This window comes from Colletotrichum costaricense (genome assembly GCF_030867565.1).
Source record: "Colletotrichum costaricense strain IMI 309622 chromosome Unknown Scaffold_23.1, whole genome shotgun sequence".
Taxonomy (NCBI): Eukaryota; Fungi; Ascomycota; class Sordariomycetes; order Glomerellales; family Glomerellaceae; genus Colletotrichum; species Colletotrichum costaricense.
The window spans coordinates 445,887-469,290 of record NW_026848252.1 but is presented as its reverse complement, the minus strand read 5'-3'; the positions used below and the strand labels follow the sequence as shown (position 1 = coordinate 469,290).

The 23,404-nt window shown below is 56.2% G+C and overlaps 10 protein-coding genes across 10 annotated transcripts; 5 read left to right on the top strand and 5 right to left on the bottom strand.

Annotated features, from left to right (window-relative positions):
* Positions 1–1,578: 1,578 nt before the first annotated feature.
* CCOS01_15305 (uncharacterized protein) lies at positions 1,579–1,926 on the bottom strand (the record flags this gene model as incomplete). Its single annotated transcript, XM_060463446.1, has 1 exon — positions 1,579–1,926. A coding segment is annotated over one exon (348 nt), but the record flags the coding sequence as incomplete, so codon positions are not given.
* A 1,250-nt stretch (positions 1,927–3,176) lies between these two features.
* On the bottom strand, positions 3,177–3,962 carry CCOS01_15304 (uncharacterized protein; the record flags this gene model as incomplete). Its single annotated transcript, XM_060463445.1, has 2 exons — positions 3,177–3,343; positions 3,683–3,962. The coding sequence occupies 2 exons, from the start codon at positions 3,960–3,962 to the stop codon at positions 3,177–3,179; spliced, it is 447 nt and encodes a 148-aa protein (XP_060306048.1).
* A 1,656-nt stretch (positions 3,963–5,618) lies between these two features.
* Positions 5,619–6,635, top strand: CCOS01_15303 (uncharacterized protein; the record flags this gene model as incomplete). The annotated part of the gene is made up of 1 exon (XM_060463444.1): positions 5,619–6,635. The coding sequence occupies one exon, from the start codon at positions 5,619–5,621 to the stop codon at positions 6,633–6,635; it is 1,017 nt and encodes a 338-aa protein (XP_060306047.1).
* Positions 6,636–7,215: 580 nt separating this feature from the next.
* On the top strand, positions 7,216–7,656 carry CCOS01_15302 (uncharacterized protein; the record flags this gene model as incomplete). Its single annotated transcript, XM_060463443.1, has 1 exon — positions 7,216–7,656. A coding segment is annotated over one exon (441 nt), but the record flags the coding sequence as incomplete, so codon positions are not given.
* Positions 7,657–8,247: 591 nt separating this feature from the next.
* CCOS01_15301 (glycosyl hydrolase family 35) lies at positions 8,248–12,123 on the top strand (the record flags this gene model as incomplete). The annotated part of the gene is made up of 11 exons (XM_060463442.1): positions 8,248–8,476; positions 8,699–8,846; positions 8,899–8,927; positions 8,984–9,003; positions 9,056–9,099; positions 9,154–9,295; positions 9,343–9,495; positions 9,543–9,920; positions 9,971–10,085; positions 10,136–10,299; positions 10,345–12,123. The coding sequence occupies 11 exons, from the start codon at positions 8,248–8,250 to the stop codon at positions 12,121–12,123; spliced, it is 3,201 nt and encodes a 1,066-aa protein (XP_060306045.1).
* Positions 12,124–12,206: 83 nt separating this feature from the next.
* CCOS01_15300 (uncharacterized protein) lies at positions 12,207–13,399 on the bottom strand (the record flags this gene model as incomplete). Its single annotated transcript, XM_060463441.1, has 2 exons — positions 12,207–12,934; positions 13,006–13,399. The coding sequence occupies 2 exons, from the start codon at positions 13,397–13,399 to the stop codon at positions 12,207–12,209; spliced, it is 1,122 nt and encodes a 373-aa protein (XP_060306044.1).
* A 590-nt stretch (positions 13,400–13,989) lies between these two features.
* CCOS01_15299 (uncharacterized protein) lies at positions 13,990–15,026 on the top strand (the record flags this gene model as incomplete). The annotated part of the gene is made up of 2 exons (XM_060463440.1): positions 13,990–14,477; positions 14,534–15,026. The coding sequence occupies 2 exons, from the start codon at positions 13,990–13,992 to the stop codon at positions 15,024–15,026; spliced, it is 981 nt and encodes a 326-aa protein (XP_060306043.1).
* A 626-nt stretch (positions 15,027–15,652) lies between these two features.
* CCOS01_15298 (major facilitator superfamily transporter) lies at positions 15,653–17,215 on the top strand (the record flags this gene model as incomplete). Its single annotated transcript, XM_060463439.1, has 2 exons — positions 15,653–15,912; positions 15,973–17,215. The coding sequence occupies 2 exons, from the start codon at positions 15,653–15,655 to the stop codon at positions 17,213–17,215; spliced, it is 1,503 nt and encodes a 500-aa protein (XP_060306042.1).
* Positions 17,216–17,311: 96 nt separating this feature from the next.
* On the bottom strand, positions 17,312–19,228 carry CCOS01_15297 (uncharacterized protein; the record flags this gene model as incomplete). The annotated part of the gene is made up of 1 exon (XM_060463438.1): positions 17,312–19,228. One exon carries the CDS (start codon positions 19,226–19,228, stop codon positions 17,312–17,314), a length of 1,917 nt encoding a protein of 638 aa, XP_060306041.1.
* A 1,782-nt stretch (positions 19,229–21,010) lies between these two features.
* CCOS01_15296 (uncharacterized protein) lies at positions 21,011–21,811 on the bottom strand (the record flags this gene model as incomplete). The annotated part of the gene is made up of 4 exons (XM_060463437.1): positions 21,011–21,318; positions 21,377–21,444; positions 21,495–21,531; positions 21,595–21,811. 4 exons carry the CDS (start codon positions 21,809–21,811, stop codon positions 21,011–21,013), a joined length of 630 nt encoding a protein of 209 aa, XP_060306040.1.
* Between the last annotated feature and the right edge of the window lie 1,593 nt (positions 21,812–23,404).

Here is a 23,404-nt window from a genome sequence, read left to right as displayed (position 1 = left end):
TAGCCGTAGGCGAAAGAATCTTGGGCCGAGAGGCTCTGGCTACCTTAGTTTCCGATGGTAGCATGAGATGGCGAGGGCTGACACTGGAGCTGCGGGGGATTATTGGCCGCGCCGTCCCCGATTAGATGAAAAAGACAAGCCACAAGCGCGATATAAAACATGGGAAAAACGAAGGTCCAGAGACAATGGCGTGAGGAAAGGGAGGGGGAACCATCCGTCATCCCACCCGGCGGCTTCTGGAAGAAGAAACAAGAGGGGAAGCATCGTCAGCCACAGTAGGATTGCCCCAAAAAAAAGAAAACTCTCGGCGCGCAATGGCTGACTGGCAGAAGGCGTATGTCGAGGCAGTAGCAGTCTACCTAGCAGACCAGTCTCGAAATGCGTGGTTTTTGGCATCTCGTCTTCTTTGCCAAGCGCCGTCACTCATCTCCTTTCTGATATAGGTCGCTGTCCCCGATAAGCCCAGAGTTGGAGCGTGAGCCGTCTTTTCCCTGGTTATCCCTGGTCCGTGTTGTTCTTAACCAGCACGGCTAATGTCGCTTTTGCTCCAGCTCCGGCGCAATCGACGATGCTCGTCTTGCCTTTCCCATCATTGATTGACACGATCTGGGTCTATCCAGGCTGCCAGGAACAATCGCAAGTGAGGTTCCCACTCGGCGAGTGCCTCGCACCATGGTTTGCGAAATGACGGCGCTGAAAAAGACCCCGTGGTTGATCAAGTGAGGCTCTGGGCCGTGCTAGTTTTGTTTACATCGTGTCGCTTTCGGCATGGTCGCAGCGACGTGTCGAGATGGGCACTAGATGCTCACTAGATGGCGACGACGGCGCAGGGTAAGGCTGGACTCGAGAGCTGCGGTCGCATCGTATGTGAGGGGGTTGTGCAGGTACAATCTCCGGTCCTCTTTGCTATCGCCCGAAGCTACATCGCCCGAAGCTGCCAATTGAAGGTGCCCCCTTGCATCCGTGAATCAACACAACGAGCTATCAATCGTTCCGTCAAATCCGTTCTGGCCAGTATTAGGTGTCCTGGCGCGAGCTACGGCACTTCTGCCCCTCAATGGGCCATGGCGCTGTGCCTCTTCTTCTATCCCAAAGCAGAAGGCCATGATCGACGAGGCTAGCGATGAGATGCGTGGCGTCTCCTTGGACTGGTTGTTTGTTTTTGGGTGAGACACGCGAATCCCTGTCGGTTGGTTGCGAGCAGAGGGAGACAGAATCGCTCTTCCGACCCAAGACAAGCTGACACTTTTCCCTCGTGGACAAGTGGCCGTCATGCGCAGTCGGCGATAGCTTCAAGACACTTGCGACGTCGGACGGGGTTCAAACTTTGGTTGCTCGACTGCTGAGTCGCCGAGTGTCAACAAAGTGAAGGCAACCCTTACACAGTAGCTAGAGGTAGGGAGCTCACCCACCCGTTGGCATGGCAATTGACTGGTGCCAGGAGAAAGCGGAGGCAAAAAGCCAGTGCTCTCATGTTTCGACAGAGGGGTGTTCCCTCTTGAGTGTCTCTCTGCCTCCGTACCTTACTACGTACATAGTAGACTAAGGTAGGTACAGAATAGCGGCTTCCGGCTGCCTTCAGTGGAGAGCTGGCGGCGTACCTGAGGGGGCGAAGAGGGGCGAGAAGGGGTCGAGAGAGATACCTGAGGGGTCTTGCTTTGACCAACAGGCGACGGAGAGAACTCGGTCGCATGGGTGGTCCATGTTCTGCAGAGGGGAAGTTTGCATAACAAAAGGGCGGTTGTGCCGTTTCCCCGGTGCGCTACCTATGGCTTTGACCTTGTGCAGACGGTCAGATAAACATTGGTAGCTGGAGCTGGAGCTGGAGCTGTCTACGCCAAATGGTCTTCTCTGGTTGAAGAGTCCTACGGAAGATTGGGACACTCTACGGAGTATCAGGCTCCCAGCCCAGTTGCCAGTGACGCAGAGCGCATCTAGATTCCGAACCTGGCCGAACTGACTCGGCCCCCAAAGAGGGCCAGCCCGGCTGCCCGAGTTGGTAAAAGAGATTTTCGAGATTTTCTGGGGAGACGCTATTTAGTTTTGTCGTTGGAATGTAACTGTCTAACCTCCATCGGGACACCAACGGCTTGACAACGACTCGCCAAAAAACGAGAAGAAGAACCAGGTTTAGCAATGGCAGAGACAGGGAAGGCGATCTATCGACGAAGAGTTTTCCATGGGTGCAAAAAGCGTAAAATGATACAATATCAGAGGTACCTTGGGTACATGAAGATGTGCAGCAAGGCACCAGGGATGGAAGTACCTCGAGATAGATTTTCCTGCCGCCTTAATTCCCGACGGACCCAAATGACTGGGCAGGAGCCCGGGGGTGTCTGGCTGTCTGCTCCTGCTGCTTCTCGCGAGTGGCCAGGGACCTGTCTCAAATTTTCTATTCTCGGCTCCTGCTGGAGTTGGGAAATCTCGGAAGACGAAAATGACGCACGCCTGCCATTAATGGGATGCCTCCCCGCTCAGCGCTGTCACCTGTGGGAGTCTGTCTACACAGTACCTTAGCTTGGGAGAGTGTCTCGAGTGCGAATAAGGAGAACGTTGCCAGGTCAGATGCTGATACCGAAAAGGACGAGGCCAATGCGAGGCAAGCCAAGTGTATAGTGCACCCCGTGTATATCAATGCTCAACCTCTTCTCGGCGCAATGGAATCCATTCTCCATCCAAAGGTCCAAAAGGAGCAAGGAGGGCTCTAATGAAGGGACGAAAAAGACCTTGAAACAATGGCAGATGCTACAGTGCCATACTCCGTACCTACCTTACCTCCTGACCTCAAGGTATCTCCTTAGCCATGCCGCGAGGGGTACGGAGTACGTAGCGCATGTCTCTGCCTGAGGGCCACACGACTACCTTACCTTGCCTACTCCTGCCAACCACAGTCAACCTACCAGATAACGGAGTACCGACCTGCAGATGTATGGACTATACGGAGTAGACTGCCTGAGGTATGAATGTACCTCACACAAGATGTTCACAAGGAAAGACCTTTCAGGCTCTTTCCAACGTCTTTTCTGACTCCAAGGCGTCCCTGCCTTCCCGGCCAAGTTCCCGCACACACCTCATGCCAGCCGTGGGCCCCAGCTCCCTTCCCGCTGTTACCAACCCGCTGCCTTGATTCGACGACTTTCCATCTCCTCTCCACCAAATTTCGCCCCATGTTGTCCTTAGTCCTGAATGACTCCTGGGTCTTGACTTGTGAAGCCTTGGGCCATGGTCCACCACGGCTTCCACTCCTTGACTCCGTGTCTCTCCACATGGCCACACTTTTCCACGACACTGCCCTGGCCGAGAATGGGCCTCGCTGTCCCAGCCAGGCACAGGCTGCAGCAGGCTTGCAAATTGCGTTTTCCCCGGCAAGCGAGAGGACGGCACGACAGGGCAGGGCACGACATTGACAAGGCTCAACGAGGCCTGACACGAGCGACAAGGCCGGAGGACCGCCAGGATCCAACGTGCTCGACGGGGCCTGCGGGAATTAGATCCACGGCCAGAAGCCTGGAACTCCTTGGGCCTTGGAACAAGTGGAAGAAGCGGCGCCGATGACGAAAGAACGCATCTGAGATTCATCTCGGAGAATGAATCTACGGAGTCACTGAGTATACTACAGTACGGAGTACATACCTACAGGCTACTCATGTGAGGACGGAGCATGGCATGGAGCACTGCGTACGGAGTACTGTCTGCAGACTTGTTGCAGTGCTGATCAATCCCCGGCCACCAGCGGCAGCCAGCCTGTTGGGCGCACGCCGGCGCTCTCTTGGGGGCTGACGGCGCATTTCCACATCTTCTATTCCTGCTTCCTTTTTCTCCGACGCTTTCCAATCAGAGACGCCCAGCCCATGCCTCCCCCGCTGCTCGTCATCTCTCACGTCGATGGGAGATGGATTAGAGATGAGACAGGCCCTGTGGTTGGCATGTTGGTGCCTCGCCATTGGGCCGCCGGCCGGCATTGGTGAGTCTCTGTCTCTCGTCTAATTCTGCTCCAGCCCCGTACGAATACCTAGGTACAAACAAAGGGTGCTCTTGCGATGGAGGGTCGGAAGATGGCCATTGACTGACACACAATGTGCCCAATGTCTCTTGAGCTCAACGTCTCCGTCCTACGCCCGCACAGAGTTTGTGCCCTGCGTCGGCTTTGCTGCGAATGCAGAGTTCTCGTCAACGATACGTACCGGATGTACCTGACCCTAGTCCCGATGTGCTGCGATGCGATGCTGAGGCGACCGCTCGCCGTTCCGCGGCCCCATGGGATCGCAGCAAATCCGTCGCATCTCATTCGTCGCATCTCGTTCAGACGAAGAATGCCGGGCCCAGATGTGTCTTGTACCTGCGTTTAGGGCTCACGCTGCCGCACCTCTGGTGGAGTGTGCGGTCCAGTCTTTTTTTTTTTTTTTTTTTTTTTTGCCCACTTACATACAGCATCGCACCAATTATGTATCCTGCCAAAGTACCTTTAGCCGGTTGCTTTGTCATTCTGAGTCCTTTTCTGCCCCGATCAACTTTGTCCCGCTCCTGCTGTTCCCACCACGCGAGCGGCGACGTCAAGAGGGGAAGCGGACGCCAAAGACTCATTAATCCCACTTGTTGCGGAGTACGGCCCAGATTTCAAACTTCTTCGCAGTAATCAGCACCGAGAAGAAGCAACCTCGTCGAGAACCCGCCGTTACGCCTTGCCGAGTCTTCCCATTCGCAGTTGACTCTAGGATCTTGCTTGGAAAAGCCGCTGTCAGAAGAGGGGCTCATCTGCACAAACCACAAGCAGTCACAGCTCGGGCAACCAAGTGAACAAAAAGTCGGCTTTTGCTGGCAATGACTCGGTGTTATTCTGGGGGTTCTAGGGGATATCCCCGCCATGACCGCACCTTGGACAAAACGTTAAACCCTCGGTGGAGATGGCATCACTGCGCGCCCACGTCCGTCTGCCGTCCGTCCGCCCGCTCTTCTGCGAACCGCTCCCAGGTCCACCCACAACGTGTCAGCCCGCACACATGTTTGACGGGGTTGAAACGAAAAGAAAGGAGGCCAGAAAAAAATCTGCTTCTCCATGCTCTTTCGACAGCACTTGTCAACGGCTCCGATCCTTCTGTTGCCAATTTTGGAAAAAAAGAAAAAGGTTCGCACGGCGCTCCAGCACCAGAGTTTCGTCTTAGTCGGCGCCCCAAAAAGGGCCAAAGTCTGGCTAGGCCATTGGCCGTTTGCGGCTTGCATGCGCGCACAACGGGCGAGCGTTGCAACTCACCATAGGTAGCTTGATGCTACTGTCGTCTTCTTTGTCCAGGAACAACTGAAACGGCACGATGGCAAGGAGCGCGCGCCCGCCACGTGGGGATCTACCAGACTTGCTGAGCTTCCGGTTAACGGTTCCTGTTTCGTGTCTCCCATTCCGGAAGCATCTTCTACTTCGATAGCTGCTGTCTGGCCGAATTGATGCAACTACACGTGGTCGACAGTCTTTAGGTGGCGCCATATGTGTTGGACTTCACTTCTCCGATTGTGGGATTCAGGCGAGGTCACGCTGTGGCCGCGAGAGAGGATGCGCTGGCAACATCTCATTACGTACTGATAGGTGTCTATTTCGATGCCAGCCGTGCAGCCGTCGTCAAGTGATGCTCGGAAGCATATGTCGACTACCGCGCAGGCAGATCAAGAACACTTCATCCCGCCATCGCTCGCGGTTACCTGCAGACCCGTCGGATAGATCCCACGATGGTTCAGGTCCAGCCAGTGCAGTTGTATCGGGGCGCCGGGACGTTGTCCAAGTCTGTGCCTCCTGCTCCGCCATAGCACGGTTGTGGCCACCGCCGCCGGCTCGTCATCGGTCACAACCATCGTGGACGGCCAGCACTTGTTTGCCCGCGGCTGGTGCATGCAACCGAGCACATGCGCTCTGTCTCTCGAGGCCGGCGACTCACCGGTGGCCCCCACAGTCGGTCAAGTTCGTCATAGGGATTCGAATTTCTCTAGAATCGAGGTCGAGGTCGAGGCCGAAGTTGCACGACGGACGTCGCCCGACATCTTCCGCCTTTACTCTTGCGGCGCTGCACAATTCCCGTACGGATATGCGTGTGTATGGGATATTCTCCGGCTCCCGCGCGGCATCCCAGGGTGCTGCGTGGCAGGGTTGGGAATCTGGGGCGAGGCAAATTGACCAAATACAGCAAAATGGCAACGGCTTCGGGGAGTTGATATTAAGATTTGATGAAGGGGATTGGCCTACCAGGTTCCATCATCGCTTGGAAAGGGGGCTAAAGTGCATCCCTTTGCCGTTACATTTCGCTTCCCTTTGTATTTCGCCTACCCCGGTCCGTCGCCGGCGGCACGACCAGCCCCTGCTCCCCCGAGGGAAAGAAAACGTACGGGGCATCTCGCATCAAGTTTCTGCTTTATTACCCGCGAGAGCTGTTAAGGAGGCTGGTGCAGGTTGTACTCCTTCCCCCAGGGGTTCGCCGAAGCTTTGGCACTATCGATTCACCAGTGAAGTCAACCAGGGAGGAGGATATGCAGGGCTGTGGTTGACAGGTTCTAGCTTGCCGTTGCAACTTGCAGCCTTGCAGTCCAGGTGTGGTTTTGCAACGGCCAAGATATGCCTTGAGTCATTTGCACGCCGCCCTGCTTGGAGGTAGGAGTACGGCGTCGCCCGGCTGCTGTGCGAATGGGGAGATGAGAGTTCATCGTGAATCCGGAACGGGATCACGAGGCCCAGAAGGGGTATACCGTGGCTGGATATAGCCTGGGAGAGGCGGCAGCCCGAATTCAGCACGTCATGATATACAGAGAGTCGGGCCTCTGGTGCTTTTTGCGACGCGTCCTTGATTGGTACCGGAGTCAGAAATGCGATCTTGTCCTGCTGATTCAGCTGATACTGCGGCCATGGTTCCGTGAAGCTTGCAAATTTTGATAGCGAAGTGCCTAGACGGGCTCGGTCAGACTTGCTCGTTCGCATTTGCAATAAATGGGATGCTGGAGGAATGGGATGTTGCGTGTACTCATCGAGACTGCCTCAAGGACTAGGCATGATGCAGCGCTGAGTGAGCCACCCAGAGAAATCCTGCAATACTGACCATGTGCGAGATCACCGCCCTACAATCTACGATGCCGTCGGCCATTTTGCGAGTGTCCAGAGAGGATTCCTTTCCTAGCAGAGACATGGCTGGTAGAGAGATTGTCTCCTTGCGACCCTCCAACCATCATTGACAGGACCTGGCGGAACACGCTTCTCGACATGCGTTTTGGAAACCTCGCGGTTATGTTCGTAGACTGCTCTTCTGCATTCTGGCTTGGAATGGGACTTCAGTTGAAGACATGAGCTCGACCGGCGCATCGACTATTCACTGCAGACCGTCAGTCTCTCCTTTAGGCACTCGTTCGGCCAATCGGCTGGAGATGAAACTGGGCACAATTGTGCGCACTACACCGTGGAAGTCGTGGATCATGTTCTTCTCGCTTCAGCTGGACCAGAGCTTGAATGCTGTGTCGTCTCCTGCACGGCCACTGCGCGTTCAAACACGAATTGTTGTCGACTTCTGCTTTCACGAGGATCGCAGCTTCAACAAAGGAGCGATTTGTTCGAGTCGAGAAGCTCCCGCCATCGACGGACTGTATTCAGAGGGCTTGTTGAGGCCTGAGAATATGTCTTATTTGTAGAGTCGCGACTAGGCGATGCGAGGCGCAGGCATCGCAGTATGGTTCCAGAGGCGCTATACAATCTGTGCAATTCGTAAGATGGACTCGGGAGGTTGAGTTCAAAGCCAGATGCAGAGATTGCCAGCGCCTTTTGCCTGGATCTCATCATCGTCCAATGAAGATGGTTCCCCGAGGTGAGCCTACCTTAGGAGGAAGTTTTGGGGCAGCTCCACGTGCCATGATCAAACGCAATTCTCAAGCAAATCTCATGATGCCCGACAATGGGTGGTGAGAAGTCTCACTGGCCCAGGTCCAGATTTATGCGACGCACACGTACAGAGATGGACGGTGAGAACTTGGTGCTTGGGTTGCCCGGAAGGACCGGCCGAGAGACATCGGGGTGATGCCCCAAAAAGCTTGTCTGCGTGCTTTCCCACATTCTGACAGGCACGCTTCCATTAGCATCTGGGGGAAAGCTCGGGTCGCCCCTCTGATCTCCAGCTGATCATTGGGCGACCCCGCAATCGACCAAATATTTCGGCCAAAGCAACGCCGAGCTCTCATCTTTTTTTCTTTCTCTTTGTGAGCCATGGTCCAAACAGGCAGCTCAACATGACATCTTCCCTTGCGCCGGACGCGTGCGGCTTGCAGTTTGATTACACTTGCAAGGACCAGCGGAAGTATTGCGCGATAATACGGGCGAGGCCACTACGGTTCCTGCGTTACTCTCACGCGAGGCACGCAGTCTGTACAGGAACGGTGACCGGGATACCCCGCAATGAAGTAATGACGGCCAGACCTCGAGCATCTGATTGCTGGAAACTAGAATCAAGAGCTGGTGGTCTGCGCCTGTTGGGGCGAGAGCCATGCAGCTCTTCGTGATGTCGCATTCGGTCCTCATTTCCGCGACTGGGATTGATGGCCGGCAACCTGTGATTGACAGTGGTGGACTCACGATCGTTTATCAGTCGGTTCGTTCCCGCGTGGTTCGCAGCAGAGCAGATCTAGAATGCAACGCCATTCTCGCTCGATCCGCACATTTACGAATCTGGAACCCGCCAAGGTTGTGCTGTCATGCGTTTTCACCGGGCTTTGACGGCCTTGATCTGGCTGTTTGCATCCGGGGCTTGGGCGACTGACAACGGCCTCACTGACGTGGTGTCGTGGGACAAGTATAGTCTCGTCATCAACGATACCCGGACGTACATCCTGTTCGTGTCGTCCCTTTAATCGCGTCTGGGGCTAGGTGTTGACTGATGACAGCTCTGCCGAATTCCACTACCAGAGAACGCGTAAGAAGCTCCAACCTCAGGTCTCGATTCGCAACTAACTCTTATCTCCCACACAGCCGTCCCCGAATTGTGGCCCGTGAGTTCAGCCTGCCGAGCCTCCCTTTACATACTAAACCTTCGACAAAAAGGATATTCTGCAGAAATTCAAGGCCAATGGCTTCAACACCGTGAGGTGAGTACCGGCCGCACGTAAGCAACATCTCAGAGCGCTCACCGTACCTCCCAGCATCTACTTCTTCTGGTCGTACCACTCGGCTGCCGAGGGCGTCTACGACTTTGAGACGGCGGGCAAGAACATTCAGCGACTATTCGACTACTGCAAAGAGGCTGGGCTCTATGTCATTGCCAGAGCCGGCCCCTACTGCAATGTGAGAACCTAGTATATTCGACCATGTCAAGAGGCTGACACGTCCAGGCCGAAACCAATGGCGGCGGCCTCGCTCTCTGGGGCTCTGACGGTCGCTTCGGCAAGATCAGAACCTCTGACGAGCGGTACCAGGCCGGGTGGCTCCCCTTCATCACGCAAGTGGGCAAGATTATCGCCGCGAACCAAATCACCAATGGCGGCGTAGGTGCCTTCGTCCCCGTTCATCTGCAATCCGCTGACAAGCCCAGCCCGTTATCCTGAACCAAGTCGAGAACGAGTACCAGGAGAGCGTCTACTCCCCCGACCACACCTCGGTCATCTACATGGAACAGCTGAAGAAGGCATTCCACGACGCCGGCATCGTAGTCCCGCTGACGCACAACGAAAAGGGTATGCGTTCCCGGTCGTGGTCCACAGACTACAACAACGTCGGCGGCGCCGTCAACGTCTACGGCCTCGACAGCTACCCAGGCGCCCTCTCCTGCACCGACCCGACGGTTGGCTTCAACGTCGTCCGGACCTACTTTCAGTGGTTCTCCAACTACTCCTTCACGCAGCCGAGCTACCTTGCCGAGTTTGAGGGCGGTTGGTTTTCCAATTGGGGAAGCGCGACTTTCTATGATCAGGTGCGTGTGCTCTGAAATATTGAAGGACTGCGTGCTGACATGCAGAATAGTGTGCCTCGGAGCACGACCCAGCCTTTGCGGATGTTTACTACAAGAACAATATCGGCCAGCGCGTGACCCTGCTGAGCATCTACATGAGCTACGGCGGAACGAACTGGGGACACTGTGAGTCCTACACGAATCAGGAAATGCACTGCAGACACTGACAAGAGCAGCCGCCGCACCTCAGGTCTACACCAGTTACGACTACAGCGCCCCTCTCCGCGAGACTCGTGAGCAGTGGACCAAACTCTTCCAGACAAAGCTCATCGGACTCTTCACCCGAGTCTCGTCGGATCTGCTCAAGGTTGAGATGATTGGGAACGGAACTGGCTACGGTGTAAGTCGCGCGGACTCTCCATAATACCCTTGCTAACGCCCATAGCTCTCTTCACCCTCGGCCTTTAGCTGGGTTCTCCGTAATCCCGATACCCAGGCTGGCTTTACCGTCGTGCAGCAAGCCAGCACCAAGTCCATGACCCCCATCCAGTTCGATGTCACCCTCAACACGACAGCCGGATCCGTTACCGTCCCGAACGTCGTGCTCAACGGTCGCCAAAGCAAGATCCTTGTCACGGATTACGTCTTTGGCAAGCACACTCTGCTGTACGCCTCGGCGGACATTGCCACCTATGGCCTCTTCGACACTGAGGTACTCGTTTTCTACCTCCAAGAGGGTCAGACGGGAGAGTTCGCCTTCAAGGACGCAGGCGACCTTACATTTGAGGTGTTTGGCGATACGGACTTGCAGGAGACGACAAACGGTAACCATTCAGCTTTTACGTGGAAGCAGGTCGCCGGTTCCACGGTGGTCAAATTCTCCAACAGCGCTCTCGTCTACCTGCTTGAGCAAAAGTCGGCGTGGCGTTTCTGGGCGCCCCCGACAACGTCAAATCCTACTGTGAAGCCTGACGAGCAGCTCTTTATTCAGGGCCCTTACCTCGTCAGAAGCGCCAGCATCTCTCACGGCGTCCTCCACGTCTCTGGTGACAGCGACAAGGCTACAACGATTGAGGCCTACGTCGGCGACAAGCCCATCGAAACCATTGACTGGAATGGCCTGCGCCTGGCCGCCACAAAAACTGCTTACGGTTCCTTCACTGCTCAGATTCCCGGCGCCGAGGACCGTGCTGTGACCCTCCCCGAGCTGTCGAACTGGCGCGCGGCCGAAGCCCTTCCCGAAGCGGCGTCCGACTACGACGATTCCCGATGGACCGTCTGCAACAAGACGACGACGCCTAGCCCGTATGCTCCAGTCACTCTACCGGTGCTCTATAGCTCCGATTATGGCTTCTACTCGGGTGCCAAGATCTACCGCGGTTACTTTGACGGCGCCAACGCCACCTCGGTCAATATCACGGCCTCCGGCGGTTTGGCGTTCGGATGGTCGGCTTGGGTGAATGGACAGTTCCTCGGCGGCGACGTTGGGTCCGCTTCGGCAACGACAACCAACAAGACTCTCACGTTCCCTCGGTCCGCGTTGGTTGAGAAAAACAACGTGGTCACGGTTGTGGTCGACTACCATGGCCACGACCAGGCCTCGACGGCCCAGGGTATCAATAACCCACGCGGCATCCTCGGCGCCCAGTTGCAACCCGGCAGCACACGCACCAATACGGGCTTTAAACTGTGGAAGCTGGCGGGCGCGGCCGGCGGCGAGGCCAACATCGATCCCGTCCGCGGACCCATGAACGAGGGTGGCCTCTACCCGGAGCGCCTGGGCTGGCACCTGCCCGGCTTTGTGCCCACCGGCTCCTCTTGGAAGCCCGAGTCCCCGCTCGTCGGTCTCTCCGGCGCGGGCATCCGCTTCTACGTCACGGATTTCACGCTCAACATCGACTCGGACCTGGATGCGCCGCTGGGCATCGAGTTCTCCGCGCCCGCGGGAACGACGGCACGCGTCATGTTCTGGATCAACGGGTACCAGTATGGCAAGTACGTCCCGCACATTGGCCCGCAGACACGGTTCCCTGTGCCACCGGGCGTGCTCAACAACCGCGGCCGCAACACCCTGGCCGTCAGCCTGTGGGCGCAGACCGACGTGGGTGCCAAGTTGGACGGGCTGAAGCTGGTGCGGTACGGGCAGTACCAGACGGATTTCAAGTTCAACCGCGACTGGAGCTACCTCCAGCCCGGGTGGAAGGACAGGCAGGAGTATGCTTAGTTTTATGCATCACGGGCAACGTCGGCCGGCGTGACTAGATTCTTAGTTGTACATATTTTGATACACGTCATCCCGTGAACTACCTACTTGGATTTATTCAACTTCTTTCTGGCGATAGAAGCCTTTAGAATCCGCGTCCACTCCGAAGCGTGTCGCTCCCAGTAGGCTGCCCACTTCTCGTCCGGGGCGCAAAACTTGCGCCATTTCTCGCAATGGTCCACCAGTTTCTGGTACGAACCGGGGAGGCCCGCCCCGGCCGCCTTGAACAGCCATCCCATTGTCCCCTTGTCGTCCGGGTACAAGTCAGCCAGGCGCGACCACCCCCGCGCGTAGCCCAGCTTTCCCAGGTGGAAAAAGGTGTCCTTGGCTTTGTCCTTCTCGCCGAGCCGCAGGTACGCGTCGCCCTGGCCCTCGAGCGCGGAGCACATCCAGTCAAAGTAGGCGGCGTCCTTGCCGAGCGCGAGGGCCTGCGTGAAGGCCTCGAGGGCGAGGTAGTTGTCGCGCTCCGTCTCGCGGTTGAGGTGGCGGAGGCCGGCGAGGACCATGGCGTTCGCGTCGCGGCCCTCTGCGATGAGGGCCAGGCACCGCGTGCGGGTGTGGTGCCAGCGCGGGTTGTCCCAGTCGTAGTAGTTTTTCTTGCCCTCGGCCCTGTAGAGGTGGCGGCCGAGGGTCAGGGCGGCCGGGTCGTAGCCGAGGCCGGCGGCCGTCTCCATCATGTTGAACTGCAGGATGAGTTCGGACTCGGAGCTGGTGTTTGTGAAGTAGAGGAGGCCGGCGGTCTCGTGGAGTTCGCCCGCCGTGATGTTGTTTTCTGCGGGGTTTCGTTAGCATTGGTGCGTGAAGTGGTCAGCACGGAAAGGGGGAGGGGGCGGGTGTGTTAACCTTTGACGAACGCCTTTTGCCAGTCTTGTGGTTTATCGGGCCGGGCGAGGGCTTTCATGTACTTCATGTAGACGTCGTGGGCCCGTTCCGCCGTGACGCTCATGTAGGCGAGCTCGCGGAGCAGAATCTTGAACTCGGTGAGAGACCGGGGTTCGAAGACGACGTCTCGAGGCTTTGGCTTCTCCTCTCTGGCGCTCGACTTTTTGAGGCCCGGAAGGGGCCGGAGTTTGCTCTTTGTCTTTAGCGTCCTCGTTGTCGTTGTCGGCATCGTTGTCGGTGGTGGTGGTGACGGTGCTGCAGGGGCACATGGTAATGACGGCGGCGTGGGGATGCAGGCTAGGAGATGCCTTCTGACGCCGCTGGTGCGGGTGGGAGCTGTCGCGAGGCGGAACATGTTGGTGATGGTGTTGGGGTGGTGAGTATGAGATGAGATGAGATGTGGCGCGATCGCCGGTGATTTATCGGTTGTCGAGGTGCGACCCAATGCACGTTTTGAAGTCTATCAGTACAACTTTAATGTATTTTACGAGCTGAACAGTCGCCTTCAGTCTCTTTTTGGAGACACTTTGCGACGTCGTGAATTAAAGCTGGCGATGATGAGTGAGAAGGTGGGAGTGAAGCTCCGGGGAAGCTCGAGTGAGGTCCGCGCCAGTGAAGTGGGGCTAAGGCGACCAACCAATCGAATCCCATCTGCTTGACGGCAGTCTCCACCTCGAAAAAAAAAAGTTGCGACTACACCTTTCCGCGACGACATTTCATCGACATTTCTGTCTTCACTCACCACCTCACTGACAAAAGTTCTCATCCCGACTCACCTACAACTATTTGCATTCTTGAAGGAGGATATCTTGAATCACATTGGCTGCGAACGAAATCGTCTGTGTAACAAGCGACTCATCAAGTGCTATATTCAACAGCGGATTCACAGCCGGCCGCTCACCACGAGCAACCCACCCTCGACAGATTCAAGGGTTCAGATTCACAATGGTCACCACACGAAACGGGAAGCGCACAGCCGCCGAGGCGCCCGCCGCAGCTGCGACCACCAAGAAGCAGAAGCTCCCGGTGCGGGCAAAGGAGGGCAAGACGGCTGCCAGCAGAAAGGATGAGACCAGCCGATCGTCATCATCAAAAAAGAGGGCCTCCTTTGTCGTGGAGCTGAAATCGGAAGCCGGCGCGGCTGCGGGCGCGCAGGACGTCAAGGAGAAGCAGATCATCACAGGCGCCGAGCAGCCGGCTCCCAGGACGGACGCTGATGAGATTGGGGATTCTGATGCCTCGCCCGAGTCGATTGGCGATGAAGCGCACGAGGCTGCGGAACAGCTTGCGGCGGAGTCCAAGACGGCGCTCGTTGCCGAGGGAGGCGACGACGACGATTCCGACTCGGATGCGGCGCCTGAGGCAGTTTCTACGTCCAAGGCTGCCGTGCAGGCCAAGAAGTCTGCGCAGGCTGCCAACAAGGCCATTGCAGAGTGCGTTTTGCCATCTTGCGTGATTTGCCTTTCAGTGATTCTAACCCAAAGTGCAGACAACAAGCCAACCAGAAGCGCAAGCGCCAAGAGCGCAACGCCAGGCTCCAGGAACAGGCCGCGGCGCGCAAGGCTCAAGAGGACGTGGCACCGGCGAAGAAGTCGAGTAACGAGGAGGAGGAGAGCGAGGAAAAGACGGAGACTGCGGCGCGGGAAGCCACCACCACAGGACGCCGGAAGAGGCTGGATCTCCCTTCGGAGCTCCCGGCCGAGTTCCTCGAGTCCGACTCGGAGGACGACGGCGAGACTGAGGACGGGGCGGGGGATCGCAAGCCCCGCAAGGCACGGAAGCTCGAGACGGCGGAGGCCCAACTCCTGCGCGAGGCCCGCGCGCCCAGGGACGAGGTCGTCGGCACGACCGTGTTCCGGACCGTCAAGAAGGAGGACGAGAGGCTGGCGCCCAAGGCGCAGAAGTATTCTGTGAATGCCAAGAAGGCGTTGCTGGCCCGCGGTAGGGCGCCGGTGAAGGCGCGCAGGGGGTTTTTGGTTTAGGATGCTGTAGCGAGGGGGGGTGTGGAAAGGTGCTGCTTAATTGATGGATGTCTAGGGATATGCCCCGGGGGCAACGGATGATACACAAAAGTTTTTGGGTTTGCGGTTCACCAAGCGGAGTCTATTGCTGCATGTCTGTCCAAGTGAAGTTGATCAATCGGCTCTAGGTCTCGGGATCCGGCTCCGAATAACGGCGCTCACAGCACCGGTGTCTCCACTTTGGCCATCGGTCCAGACGCCACAAAAGCTTAGCCTGGTCACATCGATTATCAGGGTTCTTTGTAAAGGATCTTATCATAACTCCACCATACTTTCCAGAGCATGGCCATTAGGAAAGCTGCAGAGACGGTAGCATTGCAGAGGAGGAGGACACCTGGGATTGGACCATGTGCCATAGTGGGCTACCATTGCGCCATTGTCGCAACCCAACCAACGGCGCGGATGTTGGCCGAAACGGGCAGACAAGTCGTTTATTGCCGGGATTGATGCGATCGGCCATACTGCGAGTGCCGACGACTCTGCGACCTCGCAGCAGGCTCAGGCCGTCGGCCATAAGAAGCGTTTTTTCTTTTTTTGTGATGGGCTCGGATCTGATGAACTGCCCTCCCTAGTCTGCGCTCAAAACAATGGCGATGGCTTCACTCGAGGAAAAGTCACCTCCCGTGGCCGCCACGGACCCAGCCGACACTCACGATGAAAGCCAGGATACATCCCGCGACAGCCCGTGGATTCGCTTCATGACGGCGATCCGTTGGTACTCCAAAGACACGCCCAGCGAAGAAAAAAGACTCGTCCTCCGTCTGGACCTGTTGATCCTCGTCTTTGGCTGTCTCTGCTTCTTCACAAAGTACCTCGACCAGTCCTCCCTGACCAATGCCTATGTCAGGTAAGCTCTTCACTCCGCATCGCGCCCCCCTCTCGATAACCCAGACTAACAAGTTCACAGCGGCATGAAGGAGGACCTCAACCTCCAAGGAAACGAGCTCAACTACATGACCATCGTCTTCTGGTCCTCGTACTGCACCTCCATGATCCCCGCCTGCTACTACCTGACCCGCTTCCCCATCAATATCGTCCTCCCCGTCCTCGAGATCGGCTGGGGCCTCTCCACCCTCGGCCTCGCCTGGGCGCGCAACGTGCAGACAGTCTACGCCATGCGCTTCTTCACCGGCCTCTTCGAGTCCTCCTCCTTCACAGGCATCATCTACGTCATCGGGTCCTGGTACAAGCCAGCCGAGATCGGCCGCCGCGTCGCCCTCTTCTACGTCGCCGCGCCCCTCGGCACAATGTTCGCCGGCTACCTCCAGGCCGCCGCCTACACCAACCTCCACGGCGCCCGCGGCCTCGCCGGCTGGCGCTGGCTCTTCGTCGTCGACGCCGTCATCACCGTCCCCATCGCCCTCGTCGGCTTCTTCGTCTTCCCGGACGTCCCCGCGCGGTCGAGGCCGAGGCTGCTCCCGCCGCGCCTCTACGCCCTCGCGTGCGACCGCCTCCGGGGCCTGACGGCGCCGCCGCGGCTCAAGGTCTCGCGGGACATTTTCGCGCGCGTGTTCCGCCGCTGGCATTGGTACCTCTTCGTCGCGCAGTGGACCATCATGAACGAGAACCTGCAGCCCAGCGGGTCCCCGTTTTCCCTCTACCTCAAGGCCTTCCCCGCGACATACTCCGTGACGCGGATCAACACCCTGCCAACCGTCGCGACCGCCATCTCCGTCGTCTCAGCCTTTGCCGCGGGCGCCGTGGCCGATCGCACGGGCTGGTTCGCTGGGTTATCTGTCGCTGCCACCGTTCCATCGCTGATTGGCGTCATCCTACTCGTTGCGTGGGACGTCGGCGAGCGCGGTCGTCTGGCGGCGTTCATGCTCAACGGGTTCGAGGGCGCGATCCCCTCGCTGACGATGGCGTGGGCTACAATTACCATGGCCGGGGATGCCGAGGAGCGCGCCATCGTGACGGCGTCGATGAATGCCATTGGGCAGGCCATTGTTGCCTGGGCGCAGCTGCTGCAGTTTCCTGCTGTTGAGGCGCCGCACTTTCGGCGTGGGTTTAGGAGTGTTGTGGCGACGATGGTGGTGCAGTTCTTCATTACTGGTACGATTTGGTTCTTGGTCAGGAGGGATCGTAGGAAGCAGAAGGATGCGGTGGAAGACATCGGGGAGCCGATTCAGAAGGCCAAGCAAGGGGTCTAGGAGAGTGTACACTGATATGACTTATTGGACAAGGGATCTGGTGTACGGTACTTGGTATTGATCTGTAATTACGCACCATGATATTGTGCATATACATCAACGCGACCGAGCCTTCTTCTTGGGAGGGGACTCAATAATCTCCAGGTCAGAATCGGGCTCCTCGATGGCTCGCTTCTTCTCCTTCTCCCATTCCTTCATCTTGGCCTCTATGGCCTGTAGACAAGCATCCTTCAGTTCCTCTCGATTCAGCCCGCCCACATCATCATGTTCATCTTTCCACCACTTGCGAAGAGTATCGCTCCAAGCCTCTCGGGACGTATACTGAGTCTTGTGTCCGCTCCTCTCCATCCAGTCCTTGATGCGCTCCACCACCATGTCAAATTGCGAACGCCGGGGCGCCAGTCTCTCAATCTGCTTCTCCAGCTCAGCCATCTCCTCGATGCGCATTTTGTCCCCCGCAAAACCCTCCGTCACCGCGTTGCAGCCGTCAAAAGCGCTTCGAAGAGAGAAGCTGACGCCGTCTCTATCGACCTTGGACGCCCAGCAGACGGCCATGTCGTAGGCCTGGAGGAGTCCAAGCCGGGAGAAGCGCAGCATGGACGTCGCCTTAGTCAGGCCAAGTACCAGCGTATGAACAGGCTCGCCGTCGGGTCGCTCTCGCTGGGTGAGGCTGATGGTGACATGTGGGTGGATGTAGTTTGCCAGAGGAAGTCGCTTGTCCGGATCTTCATTCGAGTTGTTGTCCTCCCCCAGATCGTCAATTACATGAGCCTTGAGTTGAGCAATCGGAGGTATGGGAACCTCAAAGGGGTATCCACCGACGCACTGCCTGTCCGGGCACAGCGTCGCCCAAATTCGCTGGCGAACTCTGAGAGGTGTTAATGAAGATGTCGGAAATCTTTCATTGGTTCGAGGCTCTGGGGTGGCTGCCGGACGCTTGTGTTTTGGTGACGCTCGCTTCGTTTGTGATCCCTGAGTAGGCTGCCGTGCAGGAATTGTCACCATCTCCTCAGCGCGAGACTCCGGAGAAGTAAGCAGACTTATGTCGCTGTCTGGTGGTGAATCTCGCTTGGGTTTTGGCTGTCGCTTAAGTGTCTTGGGCGTACTGGGCGGTGGCTCTTTCTTCTGTGGTTCATCTTTGAGTGCCTGATCTTGTGGCGGCTGAGACCGAGATTGACCTGCTGCCCGACTTGCTGCTTGATCTCTGAGTTCCCTGAGAAAAGTTACATCATCCACACCGCCAGGCTTGTCGTGGAGAAGGAAGTTGCCGAATACTCTAGCCCATGCGCTACTTTCCTTCGCAAAGGCCGCTGGATATGTAGCTCCGGCCCTGAGCACTTTCAGCCTCCTTAGCGTCCGCTCATCGTTGTAGTTTCCTTCGTTCCTCTGCCTCATAATCGTTTCGAATGCCAAGGTGTACTCGGCATTGTGCTTCTGATCGTTCTCACGTATGTCGGACGCAGGTGTATATGCCTGGCCCACCAGGTTTCTTGCGTCAAATCCATCATTAGGCCAGTCGGGAACAGTAAAATTGATGCGGCGCGTAATTTCGGCAAGGGATTCCGTTGCCTTGTCATAATATCTACCAATCTCGGCGATTTCACGAAAATCGCGTGAGCCTGGCAACAAATGTGGTTTCTTGTTCAGACTTTTGGTGAATGAACGGGACCACGGATATCCGTATCCATCATCTGGAAACCCCAAAACAAGTATCCAGATGTCTACGGCCGTGTGTATTAGAGGCATATTGCGGCGCCGCCGAACGAGCCATTCCATATGGTGTTGAAGCAGCTCGTCACCACCCGCAGGGAGTAGCTTGCAGTCATCGTAGCAATGTTTGACAGTGTTGCACATTGGGCAACCCTTGACAGAACCATGTCTGAGGACTCCGTAGCTCAAGTAATAACAATCTGCCAACTTGTGGCCCGGTTTCTTGCATGTGCCACAAGAGACGCTCGACTTCGTCTCGTCACCATAGCCAGCATCGTCGGGGTGCTCGCTGTCGGAGGACATCGTTGCGATCTGAAAAAAAGACTTAGCGATCTTCTCAGAAATAGAAAGCTGCCGTAAGTGTGTAGAGAAGGACCGACTTACCTGGCCTAGAAGTAGCAGCCTTCCAAGTGGTATCTGCAGTTACAGTCGCCAAGGTGACGGAGGCAATTGCATTGGGGGCGTCGATGTGATCAAATCAGGGCAGAGGAGTGGGATTGACGATTGGAGTGAGAGGAAGAAGTTGTTGCTTTGTGTAAATGTCTTCCTGGGAGGTGAAAATTTGGAAAAAAGGTGAAAGGTGAAAGGTGCAAAAGTAGGAGGGCAGGTCTATGGTGGCTCACAAAAAGGCAGGAGCGACTCTCAGCTTCCTTCCTTCCAAGAAAGTCGACTTCATTTTTCATGGCAAACAATTTATCACACAAATGCCCCTTAGAAATTGAAAGCTGGAAACTGTGCCATCGGCTTTGGAATCTCGCCCTCCCTCACCTAAGCCTCTCTCATCTAGACCAAGTCGACCACCAAGGGCGGGAAAGCGAGTAAGCATTCTTCACCGAATCTGAGAGAAGGTGCATGAGAAGACCTTGAAGATGCCAGGGGCTTCCATCTTGAGAGTAGATTACTCCTATACGGTACCTGTCTTTGTTCTTGACCATTGTTGAGGCTCGCCAATCTTAATGCAGATGCTGCGACGTCCTGCTTTAGGGAAGGTTATGGCGTGTGAAGGACATATGGCTGTCAACAGATATCCTCTAATGGAACATGCCATCTAGGCTCATACAGTAGTATCAAACTGTTCATTTACGTCTAGCAAGAGTTCTTGCTTGAGGTCAGGCACTCTGCCCGCTTCGTGTTGGTGACACGATTCCGGAGTCTATTGAGGACAGCTGATATCTATGCAGGAAGAAGACGAGAAAAGAGCGAGTTGGGTCTGGGCGTCATGTCCACGGCAGCTTAGTCCTTGACAAACCTCTTCAAGTAAATATCATTCTAATTAAATCCCATCACATGCTCATGAATGATATAGGCAGACAAGTAGTCTCTTTCTCATTCATGACAAAGGTGGGGTCTGCGTGGAAAAGAAGGAACTAGATTACACTTTCACCTGCACCTTCCTCATCTCTCTTTATCACACCCCATATCTCTCAAACATCGTGAGATTCATCTACAACTCACTGCAATGCAATTTAAAAGGAACAAACATCACTAAAAATGACAAGAATCACAAAAAGAATGCGGGGCATTGAACCACACCCGATTTGAACGGATAACCTTTCGATGAGCCACTGCTGGAGTCGAACGCGCTACCGTTGCGCCAGCGGTCCTATTGGATGAAAGGCATAGTTGTGTAAGAGCTCAAGTCTTGTTGCACGCGCGGCCTTCTGTCCGACGGCCCGTATGATTGGCTGTACAGGAATAACTGGCCCACACCGCCTTACTTTAAGCATTGCGGAATGGGCCGACGCATGTTCTCACTTCGGCGCTCACACAAATCCGGGCCCTCCCACACAGTCCAGTCTGAGAAAGGAGAGTCATGATGCTGCAGGAACCGCACCACCGCCAACATGACTTCCAGAGCGGAGCAAGGTGGGCTCGTGACGACCCTCCCTCGCCCCGTGAGAACCAAGAAATCAAGGACACCGCATGCTGAACGTGTGTCTCGTCATGCGAGACAAGCGCGCTTGCCATCCCCAGACGCCCAGAGGGGCTCTATAGGAAACGTCTGGAGTCCTGGACTTTGGCCCTCTTGCCCATCCTGCGATAGTAGAACGTACCGAGAACCGTAGATCAGCGTTTTCTGGTGATCTAAAGCCGGGGAGCCGCGAGTCTACGACGGCAACCCCAATGCGACAGACCTTGCGGACCCTGACCACCCACCAGAGTGTTAGAGAGAAAGAGACCTCTACGCCGAAGCCGGGTCACGGCGTTCAGTGAGTGGAGACGCTCTCTGCGGCAGGCGGGGGAGGTTGTTGCAACAGGACTGGGTCTTAATGGTCCTCTGATAACACCCATCCAAACGCTTCCGAGGGTCGACGCCGCTTGCTGCCCCTCGTTTTCTCTTCTCTTTTCGCATGCATCCGGTACGTACGGTGACATCGGTCTGTTGCCCTGTACTGTGAACGGGAGTGAGTGAGAGGGCACAGACTTTTGAAACAAAAATTCCTTCTTCACCTTCTGTATCCGTCCCATGTGGGAATGAATTGGCCGCCGCGATAAGAGGATTCGCCGCTTGTGGCGCCCTGCTCGTGTCTGTGAGCTTTGAGTTTGACAACTTTGACAGAACCCGTATAGCGGGCTGCGCTGCCGTCCAGAAGCAGCCCGCTCGTCTGTGCGACAAGGTTACCTGATCAGCATGTCGTCTGATCCAAGAGGCGCCATCATTGAGCTGCCTGACACAGCGGATCTCCCAAACGCGCGCAACAATATGGGATGCCTCAACCATCGAGCATACTTGCGTACATACTTGCGTACCCCGCCCTTGAATGAGACGGCCCTGGGCCAACGGAAGCGTATTAAGGCAGAACCTCGGCGCGGATGATGGATCTGCGCTGGGGGATTGGTCTGAGGAGTGGTTTCCCCGACACCAGGATGGGCCGTCTTGGACATGTTTGAAAATAAGTGTGAAACACTCCAATCGTGTGGGACGCGATCAAGACCCAACGCTGGACTGCATGAGCCCTGGCCGAGTCGTCGATTTGGAATGGACAACTTGTTTCGCCGCCCACTCGCCATCATCCGACCAAGGCAGGTCGCAGAAGATGAAGCCGTCTCTGCAGACCCGAGGCCGCTTCTCACCACCCCCAAGTCGGAGTGTGATGATCCTCCAGGTTGGACGGAGATCGGCTTGAGGTCGATCCCACACAATGCCGCCGAATCGCTCCCGGAATCCCGCTGTGTGCCGTCTTCTCATTCGAAGCTGTCCGTCTCGAGAAGCCACCGCGTCACCCCGTTTGCCAACTTACTTTGTTGGCAATATACTGCATCTGCCTTCCTCAAACGGACGAGCAGGATACGTCTTGTGGTCGCTCGGCTTTTCCGATAAGCTTGGCCATTGTGGTGTGGATGGCCGAGTCAGCCAACAAGACTTGTTCCACGGACAATTGCACGCTGTGGTTGCATGGGACCCGCTTCATCCCATTTCTGCACTGGTCTCTGATAGATTCTGCGGGTTGAGCCTTTTCGGATCCGACTTGTGAATGAACAGAACACAGCATGAAGAGCGCTCAAGTACCCGTTTGATCGACACCCGCAGCGGAAGACGCAAGACTGACTCAACGGTAGTGGAAGCACGAGAAACCACGTGTAGACTAGGCAAAATGTTAATTGAGGTCGCGAGCCGTTGATGAGGACAAGTGGCTGCGGACAAGACAACGCTAGAGCGGTAGTCGGCGTTCTTCTAGAACTATATCGGCAGATGCTCCGGACCTGTCCGTAGTAGGCTGGCGATCGACATCACCAACGCACGCCCCGTCAACGACGGACCGGTGACGAGGCGGCAGTAGTTGGATAGCTTGTCGCTTGACAGTCTGCCAACGACCATACAGACCACGTTGCGCCGTTCAGGTCAGTGAGCTATTCGACTAGCCACATGAGCTTCTCGTGTTTGAGGCAACGTTGTGAACGCCATCGGCCGACGTCGTCACACGTCGTGAAGCCAGCAACTGGCAATACGAGCCAACCCCGGCCTGTCCACCTTGGGCATGAGTGTTTGAGGATGGCACTGACGCTGAGCAGAATTTCCAAGACCGCGGTTGAGGATGCCTGGTCCGCCTGGCCAGCTATTGAAACCTCCTTCATAGAATCTGTCCTTGTGAGAACGACCCGATGATGTGTAGCAAGCATGTTGGTAATTCACATCTCAGGATCGGGCTGGCTTTTTTCGAGCCCGACGCTAGCGCGTTCTGGACCGTCTGATGTCTCCGATGAGATGTCTTTATTCCCTTTCCATGTCGACCCGAATGTCTGATAAGCTCTAGAAGTTGACTGGCGTTCGCGAAGCATGTTCGGGGGGCTTGCAGCGCGGAGACGAGCCGCAGGAATGGTGAGACGTGAATCAGTCTTGGCTCCGTCCCAAAACATGGCAATCCAAGCTCCAGTTTTTCCATCATCTCTCCTGCACGCCACATATCCCGGGGTACCTCTCACCGCAGAGGCGTCTGTTTGCATTGCCGATGTCTTGCTAGACTGTTGGCGGGTAAA